This window comes from Drosophila biarmipes, chromosome 3R, assembly GCF_025231255.1.
Source record: "Drosophila biarmipes strain raj3 chromosome 3R, RU_DBia_V1.1, whole genome shotgun sequence".
Taxonomy (NCBI): Eukaryota; Metazoa; Arthropoda; class Insecta; order Diptera; family Drosophilidae; genus Drosophila; species Drosophila biarmipes.
In genome coordinates, this window is record NC_066616.1 from 9,670,475 (window position 1) to 9,685,597 (window position 15,123).

General features: G+C 39.8%; 4 protein-coding genes across 4 annotated transcripts; 3 read left to right on the forward strand and 1 right to left on the reverse strand.

Annotated features, from left to right (window-relative positions):
- Positions 1 to 3,602: 3,602 nt before the first annotated feature.
- Positions 3,603 to 4,470, reverse strand: LOC108031282 (uncharacterized). The gene is made up of 3 exons (XM_017104525.3): positions 4,305 to 4,470; positions 4,025 to 4,245; positions 3,603 to 3,968 (listed from the first exon to the last, which is right to left on the reverse strand). The coding sequence occupies exons 1-3, from the start codon at positions 4,347 to 4,349 to the stop codon at positions 3,749 to 3,751; spliced, it is 486 nt and encodes a 161-aa protein (XP_016960014.1). The 5' UTR covers positions 4,350 to 4,470; the 3' UTR covers positions 3,603 to 3,748.
- Positions 4,471 to 5,446: 976 nt separating this feature from the next.
- On the forward strand, positions 5,447 to 7,430 carry LOC108030966 (another transcription unit protein). Its single transcript, XM_017104166.2, has 4 exons — positions 5,447 to 5,602; positions 5,658 to 5,790; positions 5,850 to 6,068; positions 6,127 to 7,430. The coding sequence occupies exons 1-4, from the start codon at positions 5,563 to 5,565 to the stop codon at positions 7,304 to 7,306; spliced, it is 1,572 nt and encodes a 523-aa protein (XP_016959655.1). The 5' UTR covers positions 5,447 to 5,562; the 3' UTR covers positions 7,307 to 7,430.
- Positions 7,431 to 9,929: 2,499 nt separating this feature from the next.
- On the forward strand, positions 9,930 to 13,255 carry LOC122817784 (putative gustatory receptor 92a). Its single transcript, XM_044090983.2, has 4 exons — positions 9,930 to 10,042; positions 12,020 to 12,618; positions 12,868 to 13,043; positions 13,103 to 13,255. Exons 2-4 carry the CDS (start codon positions 12,039 to 12,041, stop codon positions 13,253 to 13,255), a joined length of 909 nt encoding a protein of 302 aa, XP_043946918.2. The 5' UTR covers positions 9,930 to 10,042; positions 12,020 to 12,038.
- A 380-nt stretch (positions 13,256 to 13,635) lies between these two features.
- LOC108030967 (putative gustatory receptor 92a) lies at positions 13,636 to 14,855 on the forward strand. The gene is made up of 2 exons (XM_017104167.1): positions 13,636 to 14,643; positions 14,697 to 14,855. The coding sequence occupies exons 1-2, from the start codon at positions 13,636 to 13,638 to the stop codon at positions 14,853 to 14,855; spliced, it is 1,167 nt and encodes a 388-aa protein (XP_016959656.1).
- Positions 14,856 to 15,123: the final 268 nt, after the last annotated feature.

Genomic DNA, 15,123 nt, shown 5'->3' on the forward strand with positions numbered 1-15,123 from the left:
ATTTCCCTGCTGGTTTTGCTTGCTTTTGCTGTTCTCGGTAATGTTTGTTTTCATTAACATTATTGTTGCTATTGTTGTTCGTCTAGCAACAGCAACAAACATTGACGCAACTACACTTGAATGCATTTTGTGCAACAGCTACAACAACACCGCCAGCAACAACAATAGTAATAGCAACAACTCGCAAAAGCCCCCAAAGGTATAATTTCAATTTCAACACTTTACAAACACGCCACAGTTGCGTCATTAACTGGGAAGTTTGCATGCGCGTCTCGTCTGCAGTTTTGCCCGTCTGTACACTAAAAACGTTTCATTGAGCTATGGATAACTAGAATAAATATGAAGATTAGATTAAATAGGTTTTATTTTGGCTTCAGGGTAAGATTCCGGCAACAAGTGAATTTGTTTGGAGTAAAATATAGGGTGGTGTAGTGAAAATATACAATATTAATATCGTTTAATAGTTACATTGTCGTTTCATGGCTTCATATTTTTATACGAATATATTGCTATTACCCACCATTTTCTTTAAAATGTTATTTTTGGTGCCTAAATGTATGCAGTAAATAAAGGATAGTCATTTTTCTGAGTTTAAAATATATGTAGCACACTTTAAGACCCCTAAAATTTAAAGTTGTAAAAGCCTTTGCAAATTAGTAATATCAGCATTCTAAAATTAAAACTAATTCGTTGAGTGCATTTGTGTATTCATGACAGTATCGCTGCGTGGCACTAAGTGCGCTGGCTGACGGAAATGGCCGAAAGCAACAACGGCGACAGCAACGTCGGAGATGAGTTCAACGCAGCGTCAGGTGCAGCAGCAACTACAGTCCCTGCAACAACATCAACTGCAGCAGCAAAAACAACAAGCAAAGAGCACTTTTCCAGTAGTTGCTGTTGTTTCATAAAACTTTATTGTCGCATGTTGCTGCTGGTGTTGTCCTGTTGTCGCGGCTGCTGCAATGCCTCAAGCCATACATAAAATCATTTGTGCCACCCCGCCCTCGAGCATTGACTAATGCTGACACCCCGGCAACACGAGACCAGCAACAGCAACATCAGCAGCGTCAGCAGCATCGGCAACATCAGCGACGTGGCGAACATTACAACAGTTGTGGACCATTAAGTTGACGCTTTTCCGTTGCATTTGCTGCGACATTCGTCCCAATGCCACAGCGAGATGTTTTCCCCACCCTGTCCGTCTGTCTATCTGTCTGCGGAGGGCGTTTGGATGTTGATGGCCATCTAACTGGGCGAGCAGCCGCCAAGCAAAGTGGAAAAAGGCCACAGTTCCGCTTGGTTATCTGTGGCAAATCTTCAAGGTGAGTGGAGAATGCTGACGGGAAACGAAAGCCCTCGGTGCACATTAAATCGATTTCTAACCGGGAGCAGGATGGCGGAGGAAAATCAATTTCAGTCCTGATGGAGTAATCTAATTTTTATTATCGCTGCATCGCCATTCGTCATTTGCTTATTCCTTTGCATAAAACAGGCACAGATGGGGTGGGATTTTTAGCTATGTTTTTACAAAAATTAATTAAATATCACTGTAATTATTACAATTTCTTTGCTTTATTCGAGAATATCTTAAATTATTAATTTAACAAATAAGAAAATTCGAACATTTTCAGAACCTAAAAGTACGATTCATATGCTGTATGTAATGTATGCTACATTTTTGAATGGCTACATTGTTTTGCGCATCCAATAAACAATGAGAACTGTGTTTTCTTCCGCAGACAACCCTATTGTTTCAACCGCAATTGTGCTCACATAACTTTTATCTTCTTCCACCATTTCTCATCGCCTAAATGCTGCCGGATGCACAAGCTGCAAAAACACCGGCAAACAGGATTGCACATTTCTTTTATGCAGTAATCATTTGCGGCACTTTATTGAATTCCAAGCGGCAGCGGCAACCGAAAACAGCCCGCACAACAAGCCCCGCCCACTTCCGCCATCCGCTGGCAGGTGTTGGCTTTTCCGTCCCCCACCACTCTCCCCACCTTTGGTGTCCTTCGCTTGGCGTTTTCCCCAAGCGCTTTTTCCGCTTCGATTTTTCCTCTTGTTATTCTTTCCCACACATCACATGCTTGCTTTGCTTTGGCTTCTTGCTTGCCTCGTGATGTTTGCCTGCTTTGCCAGGCCAAAAAGTGCACGAGAACGTTGCATACTTTAAGGCGAAAGTCAACCGCAAAGTGAATTCCGCCATGGACAAGGGCAATCTTGTAGGAGCCAGTGTGACCAGCTTGTTTTTTTTTGAGATTTAAGCGTATTTCAATGTTTTTTAGGGTTTTAAAATTTTTTTTAGCTGAAGCTTTAAGTTCTTGAACCCTAAGACAATTTTTTGTAATAATAAAAATATCAGAATGTGGGCATGAAAAATATGGTATTCTTGTTAAAAAAAGTAGCACTGAAATATAATAATACTTCATATTTTTTTCCCTTATTTATGTTTAACAAAAGTAAACCTTACCGTGCTTCAACTTTATTGGATATAAATTAAATCTTGCTAAAATTCATGACACTCTTTCACTTTATTTTAAAAAATCTATTATTATTATTACTAAAGTGAATATATAATTGAATGGCAATTTATTCATAACATTTTTTTAACTTAATATTACTTTTAAAAAATGTCACAAAAATTTTAGCTACAAACCGAAGGCACTGTTTTCGAGCTAAGACCTTGGCAACACTGTTTAAGTGTGTATGTGCTAACTTGGGGAGTGGTAATCTTGGGCAATCTTAATGCGGATATATTAAACTTATTTTTACAGCATTTCTCTCGGCGATTGCTTGGCCTCCTCGGCAATCCGGATTCTTTATTTTCATATACTTTGTAATACTTGTGCCGCGCCCCTGTGCCTGCCGTATCCTGCCGGCTCCTCAGATTTGGCGAGCGCGATAAACTAACTGGCTGGCAGCCCCTACCAAACCCTACCCCACCCATAGGGTGCTTTTCAACACTGGAAGACAGACAGTAAGTGGTGCAGCAGTGGGTGGTGGTGCGGCATGTGTATGTGTTTCGCAACTTGAGGCGCTTGCCACTTCCGCTGGCGGTCTATAAGAAAACACTAACACACTCGCTGAGGGGATGGAACTTTTCTACTGCTTTCCATTTATTTTTGTATTTTCTTTTTGGGTTTTCCCCTCACTTATTTTAGTTTTATTGCCCGGCATTTTATTGCACAAATTTTAATATTTATTTTTGCTGTTGGTTTATTTTGCACTATGCCTGGAAGGCGATGTTAGTGTGGCTTGAAGTGTGTTTGTGTTGGTTTTACCCACACACACTCCTATTCGGGATGCTTTGTTTGCTGTCTGCTCGCGTTTAGTTAGCGTTTTTCTATTGCAGCTCCATTTTAATGTTTAACAAACTTGAATGGCGCAGTTAAGAGCTCCCAAACAAACAGAAAGAAAATACAAACGATTTGCAGCTCTTTTCCCTTTTTTTACTCCTTGTTTGCCCCTTGTTTTGTGCGAAAACTTTTGAGAAAATTATTTTAAACTGTTAAAATTGTTTTTTCCCGCTTGCACACTTATCTCATTTAGGAGAAAATGCCGGTCTTATATTGGATTAAATGAAAACTCTTGCCACAGTGAATTAAATATTGATTTATGCATAATTGTGATAGAGAATAAGATTTTCGATACAAAAATTCACGTCATGGTCGGACCGTTACCAACAAAAACTTACAAACAAGCGAAGTCGATTGCTTAAATGGATTTGGCCGGAATATGTGATTTAAAGCCAGGGAAATCTGGGTCCAGGTGGGGGTGGATACATAAAATTCAGGGGCTGTGACTGCTGAGGGTGGTATTGCACTTGCCGCTGATTTTGGACTCCTGGATGGGCGTGGGAGTGACCCGACGGATAGTCGGGCTTAAAGTTCTTAAAAGTTGGCGAGGGGGTATAATGGTCACCACAGGCCCCTTGCATCAAGGGCCTGGATCCTTGAACAGCACTAGGTAATAGGAGATATATCAACGATAAGAAGGGAACCATTTGCAAAATCCATACTGAACACCATATCGGGGATTAACTATGGGATTTCGCTCGTCTGTGGTCGATGGACTTCCATAAAACCTGGGTTGGCTGGCCCCCATAACTCCCGGATTCTGATGAACTGGCGCCTGCACATTACTCAAATAGTCAGTGGGATGTCGACTGCTCGTGGCCATTATCATAATTTTGCTTAAATTATCACTTCCGTAAAGTCTTGCAAATTGCTCAACGCTTTCCTGTTGTATCAAAAAAAATCGATTTGTTGCAAAATAAATCCCTATAAAGGTTGTCTTACATCCGGACAAAAAATACCAGGTAGCCCTAAGCCGTTGTAAGCCATGTTGTAATTTAAAAAGCAAATCTTAAAATACTTCGAAAATTTTGAAATTATTAAAAAGAATTTTGGAGCGAATTTGACTTGTTGTGTTACAGACGAAAGCCGAAAATTAAATGATAATTTTCGATAGGGTAAATCAAAAATACGATTTGTTTTTGACCTATGTCTCGTGGGTAAATAAATTCCAGGAGTTCGCTATTTAAAATCGTATTCATATAAATAAAAAATGTTAAGTACAACACTTTCGTTAATTTGATTACCATTCGACTGACCTTTCGGTGTGCGGGCCAAGATAAGCGTTAAGCAGTTGACAGGCAATTATTGCACCCGTATGAGGACATCAACTACTCGGCACATTCGTTTAATGCTCCGTTTATTAATTTACGCTGGAAATCCTTAACGACAGGTCGGTGTTTTTACGGCTGCCACGGCAACCTCATTACCGGCGACTTATTGTAAATAATTATTTGCGGCTTACAAGCATTTTTTGTGCCCCTAGCGTATGCGGAATTTATGAATAAATCATTTGATCCGCACTCGCCGCTGGCTGTCCTGCTTTCGAGTTGATGACCTCTTCGCCGGATAATATGCAATATGCATTTCCGTGGCGCCGCCGATTCGCAGGGCAGGTGCTTGTTGTTGAGTTTTAATTAATCGAGAACTCATAAAAATATTAAAATGCAAAAAAGCGGAGGGCTTTTGGCCGGGCCATATCGTCAAGAGTCGATGACGAGTGGGAAATGGCGATGCATGTTTTATTGCCCTGGCATGCCATGTGAGTATATGAGTGGGCAAAAGCCATAAAGCGCTGAGGTCCTTGCTGTCTGCACAATATTAAATTAATGCCGCTTTTTATTTTTTTTTTGCCTTTTTAATTGGGGGATAATATAGCAGGGCTGGAATTCTTCACTCCGCAGTTCGCCAAAAAATATTTTAAGAGTCCACCTCTGTTCTGGCTATTAAATTTTCACGATTTTCAACGAGCTGGTAGTGCAATCTTTCTTCAAAAAAGTCTAAGTAGCCTCTTTACCAACACTAATTTAGAAAAAATTGTGTGATTACCCTATGCTCTGCTCTTATAATCGATAAATCAAGACATCTGACTTTGCTGTCTTATGACAAAGCATAAATTATTTTTCACTTGAAGTGAACAGACGAATTTTTATTGCTGCGACCAAAATTGGATCTCGAACAATTTTCTTAAGCATTTACAACTATGGTGGACCCAAATGCACAAAAGTATCGCGACAGGATAGGTTCGCAAAGTTGAAACATTCCTCAAACAAGCATTTTATTAACATTTTTTATTAGCTAACGAAAATAAGACCGGCGAAACCCCGAGGTATGGTCAAAGTTCTACTGGCCATAAAATTTCCATCATTAGGAACGTTTGCATAAGACAACCTTTTGCTGGCCGACCAACCGTATATAGTGAGAATGTTGGGTAGGTAGAGCGACTTTTTAATACAAGTTTTCATTACTAAGCTCATATGATTTTTATAGAAACTCCAATTTAGCTACCGCTCCGAATGCACCCTTTAATAAACAGACTGAAGCCTCTGCTATCAACAATCCAAACAAGGATGCTAGAAAAGTGACTTATACGCAAAGTTATCGTAGCACCTATGTAAAAGCTATTCCAACTTCGCTTTCGAAGGGCAAAACAATTCCCGAAGGATTTACTGGCAGCCCACCTAAAGCCAATATTAGCCACAGTGTTGGGTGGGTAGAGGCGTTTTTAAATAGTAGTCCCCATAACTTTTTTTTAACGATTTTTCAGAAATCCTACGCTTGGATTGACCTTCAGTGGTAATCAAAAAGCTGACCCAAGCAGCAGCCAGGTGCACGAAAGTCGTCCATTGCTGAAAAGCCACGAAGGAATGAAAGATTCAGTCACCGCCAAAGACCTTCCTCACAGGGAAGATAAAATAATGACCACCAACTCTATTCCAACTTTGGACTCCAAGGGCAAATTGATTCCCAATAGAGCTGTTGGCAACCCAAATTCAAGGCCTGAAAACCAAGAAGAATCGGTAACAGAATGCAACATTTTGGCTGCTCCGCTCTTCGGATGTGGCGAAGTTAAGGACGCACAATCTTCCATTGAAGAGGAACACCGCAAAATGTTGGGAAACAAGTTGACGACCAAGTTCAGCGCCACCTTGCCGGCTGACAACTGTGCCCTTGGTGGTCCATCACAGCTCCTGAAGATGCCGCACTTCATAGCCGTGGAGTCCAAGGCTTACGTGGCCAAAGACTTTAAAAATGCCGTGACTGAAGAGGATTTGAAGGACGAACAGGCTCGCGGGGAGTTCATAAATCGTCTGAAGACAACAGTGAGGTGGAGGGAAACCGATAGTAAGGTCAAGGAGTCGAATTCCTGTGTTGTTCGATGGTCCGATGGCAGCGAGACCTTCCATGTGGGCGACGAGGTCTTCGATGTGATTCACACCCCGGTGACCAATGAGCAAAATCATCTCTATGTACGTCGGGAAAGCCTTTTTCAGCCGCAGGGATCGATCAAGGACAAGATGACACTGCGTCCCAAGCTGGACTCGACTTTTGGCCAGAGTCATGTCCAGGGCATGCGTAATCGCGCAGTGAATAAACCGCAATCGGGCTGCGTCAAGGTGCTGATGAACATGGGAGCTGATCCTGTCCAGGATCATAAGCGTCGCGTCAAGGAGGAAATGGCCACGCTGCGTCTGGAGGAGCGTGAGAAGCGTCGCGAGTCGAGTAAGCTGAATCGCCGCAAGCCGCCGGTTAGACCTATGCATCATTCCACCGCGAACTATACGGATTCGGAGCAGGCTTCTAGCGAGGAGGGATCTATCCAATCAAATCGCAATGTGTACTCTTCGTTGATAAGCTGCCCGGCTACAGACGACGACTCCTTGTCCGATGGACCCCGTTGCAGCACCTCCAAGCGCAAGAAGGTTCTCCAATCGGATTCCGACTAGGATTTCCAGAGAGATCGGAACTAGGGCAAAGCATTCGTCTTCTCCAACACCACTTCATCGGGCTAAGGAGTAAATATCCGCTGAGTACGAAATCCCAATAAACATAATGCATTAGCCAGCCCACAACAAAGAGTATAGCTGCAACTGATAATTAATTAACAATTTCTCGCCCCCCGATGGGCGGCATGGCCATTGCCGTAATTAGTGGGCGTGGCAGCACAGTGTAGCGCACATTAGTAGCCGGCACAGAAATTGCTTAAGGTCACAATGGGGTCGTGATTGCAGCGAGGAGCACTCTAACCCGAATGCCATTGTCCGGCTGCCAAACTGGCAGGCATTCCAACGCCCAAAGCAATTAGTGGGTAGGTGCACGGGATTGCTGCCTGGTGTTTTTGGAGATTGGCCTCGTGGGCGGGTGCGGACGATGTGGGTGCAGATGGCTGGGACGGGGCCAACCGCTCAGTTGGATCGGGCTCTTTGATTGCGACATTATATTTGTCAAGGCCCAGAAGCTGTCTGCAGCGCAGCTGTTCAGACTAGAAAACCAGTTGCATATTTGTAGTAAGTGGCAGGTAAAGGTGCTATAAGATAGGGTCTCGACATGTTGCATATACTGTCACACAATAAATAAATCTAATTTATTTTTTGTTTTTTTTTTTTCCATTTTAAAAAAGATATTTTGCATTTTTTTAGTTAAGTTGTTTTATAGGAAAGTAAAATTTGTTTAAGTTAAGATACATTTTTAATACATTTAATTTTTAAATCCAGTATTGGAAAACTTCACTTTTTAATGGCACTTGAAACATTCAAAGAGACTAAATTTTTAGTGTTATTTGATTATTTGAATTATTGCCAAGCCATTCATTTTACTGTAAACTGAGTTTGATCTTTAATTCAGCTTAAATTATACTAAGCTCAAAATATTAATTTGAGGAATGTTCTATCATTATTTAAATTTATATTTTATTTAAAGAATAATTAAAATTAAATTATTGCTTAGTATGTGCTGTCCCTTGCACTAAGCTAAGTTTGAGCTTTAATTTAGATAAATAATCTAGGGCCCGGGATTATTAATTTGAGGATTGTGTTCAGTCATTATTTGGATGAATGTTGTGGTTTGTGTTTGCTCATTTAACCGGTGAAATGTGATGAGGAGCTTGTGGAACTTGGAAGAGGTTGTACGCCAGGGGGCACCAGTTTCCTGAGTAGACTCCTTTGGCTCAAAGGAGCATATAAGCTCATTACAATGCCCCGGCCTTGTTGTTGCCTTCGCCGGGGCAATGCATTCGAATGTAACTGAGATACGCCCTAAGTTGCCAGGGGCCATAAACTAAACTGTCACGGATTTTCAGCCTGGGCGGAAAATCGAGCAGCCACACGACACGCCCGTAGGCCAAATATCTTGCACACATATTTGTCGACAAGTTGGCAAACTGTGCGGGCGAAAGGTGGCGAGTGGGTGTCGGTGAAAGGTGGGTGGTGGGAGGTGGGCGGGCGAAGGTGGTGGCATGTCAGCCTTTGTGCTAATGCAATTTAGTGCCTCCTGCAGCAAATGAACCTTGATTATGTGTTTATTAGACACCAATTTACGCCTGCTGCAATGTTGCAATGCGGCCTCTTCACCGGCGACCTAGTCTGCTTTTCATTTAAGCTGGCTGGCGTACTTAAATACACACCTTTGTCATAAATATCATTTGTCGGCTCACCAGCATTTATACAAGGGCAAGCCTTTTGAGATTCAATTATTTCGATAGTGCTGATCAACGAACTGCAACTTGAAGAGTGTCGCCCGAAATGAGTGTTTATGTTCCATCGATTGACTGTTTGTAATTAAGATTAAGTATCTGGTGGTGCACATTTAACCTAAAATGTGTTTAAACTCGGGGCATTGTATGAACCAGGGTTCCCAAATCTTAAAATTAATTAAGTCGAAATTCATGCTAATAAAATGATAACTAACCCATTTTTTATGATGGTTAGACCCATATCAAATTGTTATCTCTGCCTGATGAACCTGGCGGTGTTTCGACCACTAACAACCGTTAACTGGATACACTCATTAACCCGAAAGTCTTGGTTTTATGGCCATTTTACATATGCAGTAGGGTTATACTTGTTAGCCAAAGCAAACACAATTACACTTACGCACTCAAATTTATTTACAGGACATAAAGTAGGCACTCCTTTTCGCACACGCACACAAGGACCTGCCGGTGAACAGCCGTATCCTGTAAGTTTACATACCTCAAAGGCATTAATTATTTATGAAGAGACAGGCTGAAATACAAGCCCACTCTGGGCTGGAAAGGGATGGCGACTGAGAAGGGAGAACGAGAAGGAATGTAATAAAATTACAGGCAAATGCCGTAAACACGAAAGGTTTTGAAATTCAAGCAAGCGAAAGCGGCACTAAGTTTGCTGGCCGTGACAACTGGCAAACTGGCTAACTGGCCAGCAGTAATTAAAGGCTATAATAAAGCTAACGTTTCTGCAGAAACCAGATGGTGGGGCAGGCAGACAGTAGGCACATGTCAGTTGTCAACGCAGCAATTTGACAGGACCCGCACTGAAAAGCCCAGATATATCCATTCCCACAGAGGAGAGGAAGGAGAAGCCGCAAAAACGAACCTAAATGTTGACCAAGACAGGCGATTACAGCAGCCCTACCGTAGTACAGTGCGAGACATAAACTGAATTATATTATAATCCAAAAACTTAAAATTATACACAAAAAAGGTAAGCCCATTAACAACATCTTCAAAGGATTTCCAATTTAAATACTTTATTATTTATGAATTATTATTAAATAAATAATAAATTAAATATTATGTTTTTTTCTCTTATCCTAAACGTGTAAATGTATTAAAATTTGTTTTAAAAGTAATAAGATCTCTATTATAATTTTAACTAGGACTTGTTTGGTTTTTAATGTGTTTATTTTTTCCACATTATATTAAACTTAATAAAGCTTCAATGAAATATGAACTAAATATTAAAAATAATCTATATAATTTACATTTTTGGTCTTAATATAAATTATGAAGAAGGAATAAGAATTTAATTTAAAGATTTCAAAATCGAAAAAGTGACTCAGAAAATTCCTTGAAAATATTCAACTAACTCTGGTTTTATGGATTGCACTGTACTTGTGCGTATGATGGTCACACTTCAGATACTTGACTTGTATTCTCAGGCACTTTGGCCTTGGAGACTTTATGTCTTGCGGCTTGCATTATAAAATTAGTGATTAGGGGCAAGTGGCGAGCGTTTGCAACGTGGGTGGTGGGTGGTGGGCAATGGGAGTCCTGGGGCGTAGGACAGGGGCACTTTGTCCCTTTGACGACTTCAAACTATGGCCCCCGTTTGTTTATGACAGTTGTTGAAATCTCACAGTCTCTCATTAACAATTGGCAAATATGCCACAAACTTGCAATGCGTATGTATTAAACTAATATTTGCCCAAATCAATGAACGCTTAGGCAGCGAAACTATTCCATTTAATTTCATTTCATTCTATTTTACATGCGAGAGGGTTTTAATGGCATTACCGTGGCAATGTTTGCACATAGTAAAGAGCCTTAAAATCAAATGTGTGTGTGTTTTAGGGTCATTAGTTGAATATGCATTAACGCTCATAAATAACTTTACACTTAATGTGAAATTGGCAGACTAGCCAACTCACAAACACATAAACACCCGCAATGCATTTAAGCGGTTTTCGTTGATCACATTTATCATTAAAGCCGCATTCATTGAATAAATAATTCACATTCACTTGCATAACTGTAAATGGCAAATCTGCTTGATGTGACTAATTGTTGAAATTGATAGCAATAATTGATATATTAGGGCGCAGTTCTCTGCACAGTGGATTTAAAATGATGTAAAGGTATTGTATTTATTTAATTGAGAAATCGTTTTTTACAATATTTTTGGCTGCAGTTGCATAAAATTTGTAAACCTATTACTCATAAGGTACATATTGTATTCGCCGGAAAGTATGTCAGGGGTTTAAGGCATCTCCTTCGAAAGTATATATCGTGGAACCAAAAATCACTGGGCGAGTCAATCAATGTATGGATTAAGCAAGCTGATTCTAGAGATTCCAGCGCAGCACAGTTGGTTTCAACACAGTGCCTCACCCCTTCTAACGGCCACAAAACCCCAAAATTCTAATTTCTGTCTAGTGCTCCTATATTTTTATATTATGTTAAATTGTTATTATGATTTTGTGTTGCCTATCCATACCTATTGGAAGTAAAATACCTACAAACTATTTTTTTATTTGGGACTATTTATTAAAACCTCTTGACCAAATAAAGTAATCACCACTAGGTATCGCTTACTTAATCCATCTTCAGTAAGGGGTATATTATAGTCGGGGCTAGCGATCTTCCTTACTTTAAAAATGTAAAATATTAACGATTTTAGAAAATTATTAATTAGGGAACGGTCTCAGAAACGAAACTTAATTGTGGGTCGTCATTGCGTTTAACAGATGCACTTATCTAAAAATGTGTCAAGCATTTGACATCACAAATATTGTCAATATGTATATAATGTCCGAGTTTTCATTAGTTTAATGCACCACCAAGTGAAAATTTTAGGATACAAGTTTTTCTGTCACGAGTATTGCCAATCTATGATTTCCAAGTATTCATTAGTGTAATGTACTTTGAGGTGAATATTTTGAAGTAAGCCCTTTTATTACAGCTTAATCGTCTCTTGTATAATGTTCGGGGTACTTCGTCAGTTAAATATTCCAAAAGTGTCCGCTGGAATTCTGCGGTGGAGTCTCTTCATCGTCAGACTTATGGGAGCAGCGGACTTCAGATTAAAAACCTCTTCTGATGACCAAGTGATGGTGGAGGATAGTTCTCTCAAGTGGAAGTGGACCTTTGGCCTTTTTCGCATTGGATGTCAAACTATGTTTATGACAATGTACTTTCGATGGGATGTGCCAAACATTGAATTGACCGAACATTTTCTACACTTCATGCGGTTGCTCCTCCAATTCGCCTGTTGCATGTCCATCCTGAGATTGCAGATAGCGCAAGGACACGAGGTCACAAAGCTGATCAATAATTTACTACAACTTTTTCGACAAGTTCAAGACTTTTGCAATGGCAATCGCTATGGATTTGGAGGAAAAAATGAGATGGTAGTTTTGTTTTTTATCATAATCAGCCTGATACACGAGGAAGTCTTTATCCTCACTTTGATTAAGCCCCATTGGAGCCCGCTTGAAATAGCTGCCGTCTATGCTGACACCTATATTTGCTTTGGCATTAAAATGCTCATATACTACGCCTGTTTGTGGTATATAAGTTTGGCCCTCATTTACAGCGATTTAAACGACTTTCTTAGATCTGAACTGGGGGCTTTGGATATACAGCCTTCTGATGGACAACTTAGAAAAACTCGGAAAAATGTTAAAAAGTGTTTGGATTTTTACAGGGACCTTAATTCCCTAGCAACTGAATTCCAAAGAGTCTATGATTTTCCACTTTTCATTGGATTGACTCATAATTGTATGTGCTCAGCCCTTTTTGCATATTTAGTCATTATTCGCATTCAATATGATGTCGTTCTTTTGTGCTCGGACACTGTGATTGAGATGTTGAGCTTGTTTCTTTTGACTTGGTCGGTGCAAAGGGCAGTGGAGAAGTCTGGTGAAATACGACTTATAATGCTGGACTACTCCAATCTTATCAAAACTCGGAATTGGCACAAAACTGTATGTAAATAAATATATTTATCATTAAGTATATAAATGTAAAATATATATTTTCACAGTTGGAACTGTGTTACATAGAACTGACTGTGAACGAGCTTCGGGTTCTCCCGCTGGGCCTTTTTCGTATATCAAAGGAACTCTTCATGGAATTCCTTTCGGCCATGTTCTGCTACTTGACCTTTTTGATACAATCCAGAATTCAGCTCCTATAGGTTAAAAAGCTTCAAAAATTGTATGTATTATCAACTACTTGGATTTCATTATATTAAATTATAATGTATTTATTTATTTATAATGTATTTATTTTAAAGAAAAACTTAATAATATGAAACAATTTCTAAGCATCCAACACAGCGTCATAATCCTAATAAGATTTTTGAACTGCACCATTAGTAATATCTTTTCAACTTGAATGCTTAACTGTCATTAGCAAAATTAATCTGGATGGGACCTGCCAGCTCTAATCACATGTCAGCTCATGATATCATCGCGGTCTGGCTTAAATTTTCATTAACCAAATGCACCGGGTGTTCCAGTGCTTAGGGCAATCGTATTCCAATTTTAGTCGGACTTTAAACCAAAGCGGTCGATCATGTTCGGGGTTTTCCACTTAATGAGTGTTCCGAAACTTAACGCCTTAATTCTGAGATACATTTTCCGTTACGCACAGTCAATTGGCGTCATCTTTTTTCGACTTAAAAAAAGTCATGAAGGGGAAATAGTATCAAATTGCAAGTGGATGAAGTGGATTAGTATTATTCATCGGATTGTGACCTTCTCCTTCTTCATTTATTCGTATTTATGTATTATAACTTTCACAAGTCTACACGTCGCTAAAATAATTCTCCTTTTTCGACTTTTACTGAGCATTCCCATTGTTGGGCTTATCTTGGGATACAAGGTTTTACGAGGCGCAGAAATTATAGAGCTTTTCAATCAATTCCTCCGGCTCTTTCGACAAGTGCGGAAAGTGTTAAGGTTGAAAACAACTGGCTTTGGCGGCGGACGAGAGCTCATTTTGATCCTTCTGGGATTGATCAGCCTGTTCCATGAGATAACATATCTCTGGATTGTAGAAAAACATTTCTCTTTGCATTTTTTCATATTTTGGTGGTGCGACTTTTTTCTCGTCACCGGCACCAACATGTTTATACACATCAATTTCATGGCCTATCTGAGCATTGGAGTTCTTTATTCGGAGGTCAATAAATATGTTCGTATCAATTTGCGAATCCAACTGCAGAAACTGGATACCTCGACCAGCGAAAAAGCAATAAGAAAAGCACACAAACAGCTGGAAAAGTGCATATATTTGTACAGAAAGATATATAATATCAGCACTACCTTTCAGAGACTCTTTGTACTGCCCCTTTTTTTGGCACTTCTGAATAAGGTTTTGATTATCACCATAATGGGCCTCAGAATGATTATTGATTTGAAGTACGTCGGCAGCATTTTCTGGATACTCATCTTCAAACATATATTAGACCTTTTTCTGCTAACCATTTCTGTTCAGGGTGCACTGAATCAGTTCAGAATTATCAGGCGGCTAAACTTGGAGATCGGCGAGGCAGGCAAACTTAGAAAATTTCAACGTACGGTCAGTCAACTTGTCTGTTCTTATATTTTTTATTCGTTTTCATTTCGTTACAGCTGGAAATATTCTTCATTCATCTAAATCTTTGCCAGTTCAGAGTTCAAATCTTGGGCCTCTGTGAAATTACCAACGAACTCTTTCTAATATTTTTATCAGCACTGACATCTTGGCTGGTTTTCCTTGCACAACATAGAATGCAATTAAATAATGTTTAAAGTAATACCTAGATACAGAAAATATTATAAAGTCTTTTTAAAATAAAATACCATAAACCAACATATTTAATACATGATATAGCGACTCATAGCTGAAAAAACAAATATATTACGATGCTTTGAAAATGGTATTTTCCGTACTCTCTGAAGTCGCTTAATAAACTGCAATTATGCGAAAGCCACAAAATTATAGAGGGACGCACCATATGGCCGTGTGTCCAGCTGTCAGGGGGCACATTGCTCATTTTAATGGCTGTGGAAATGAACT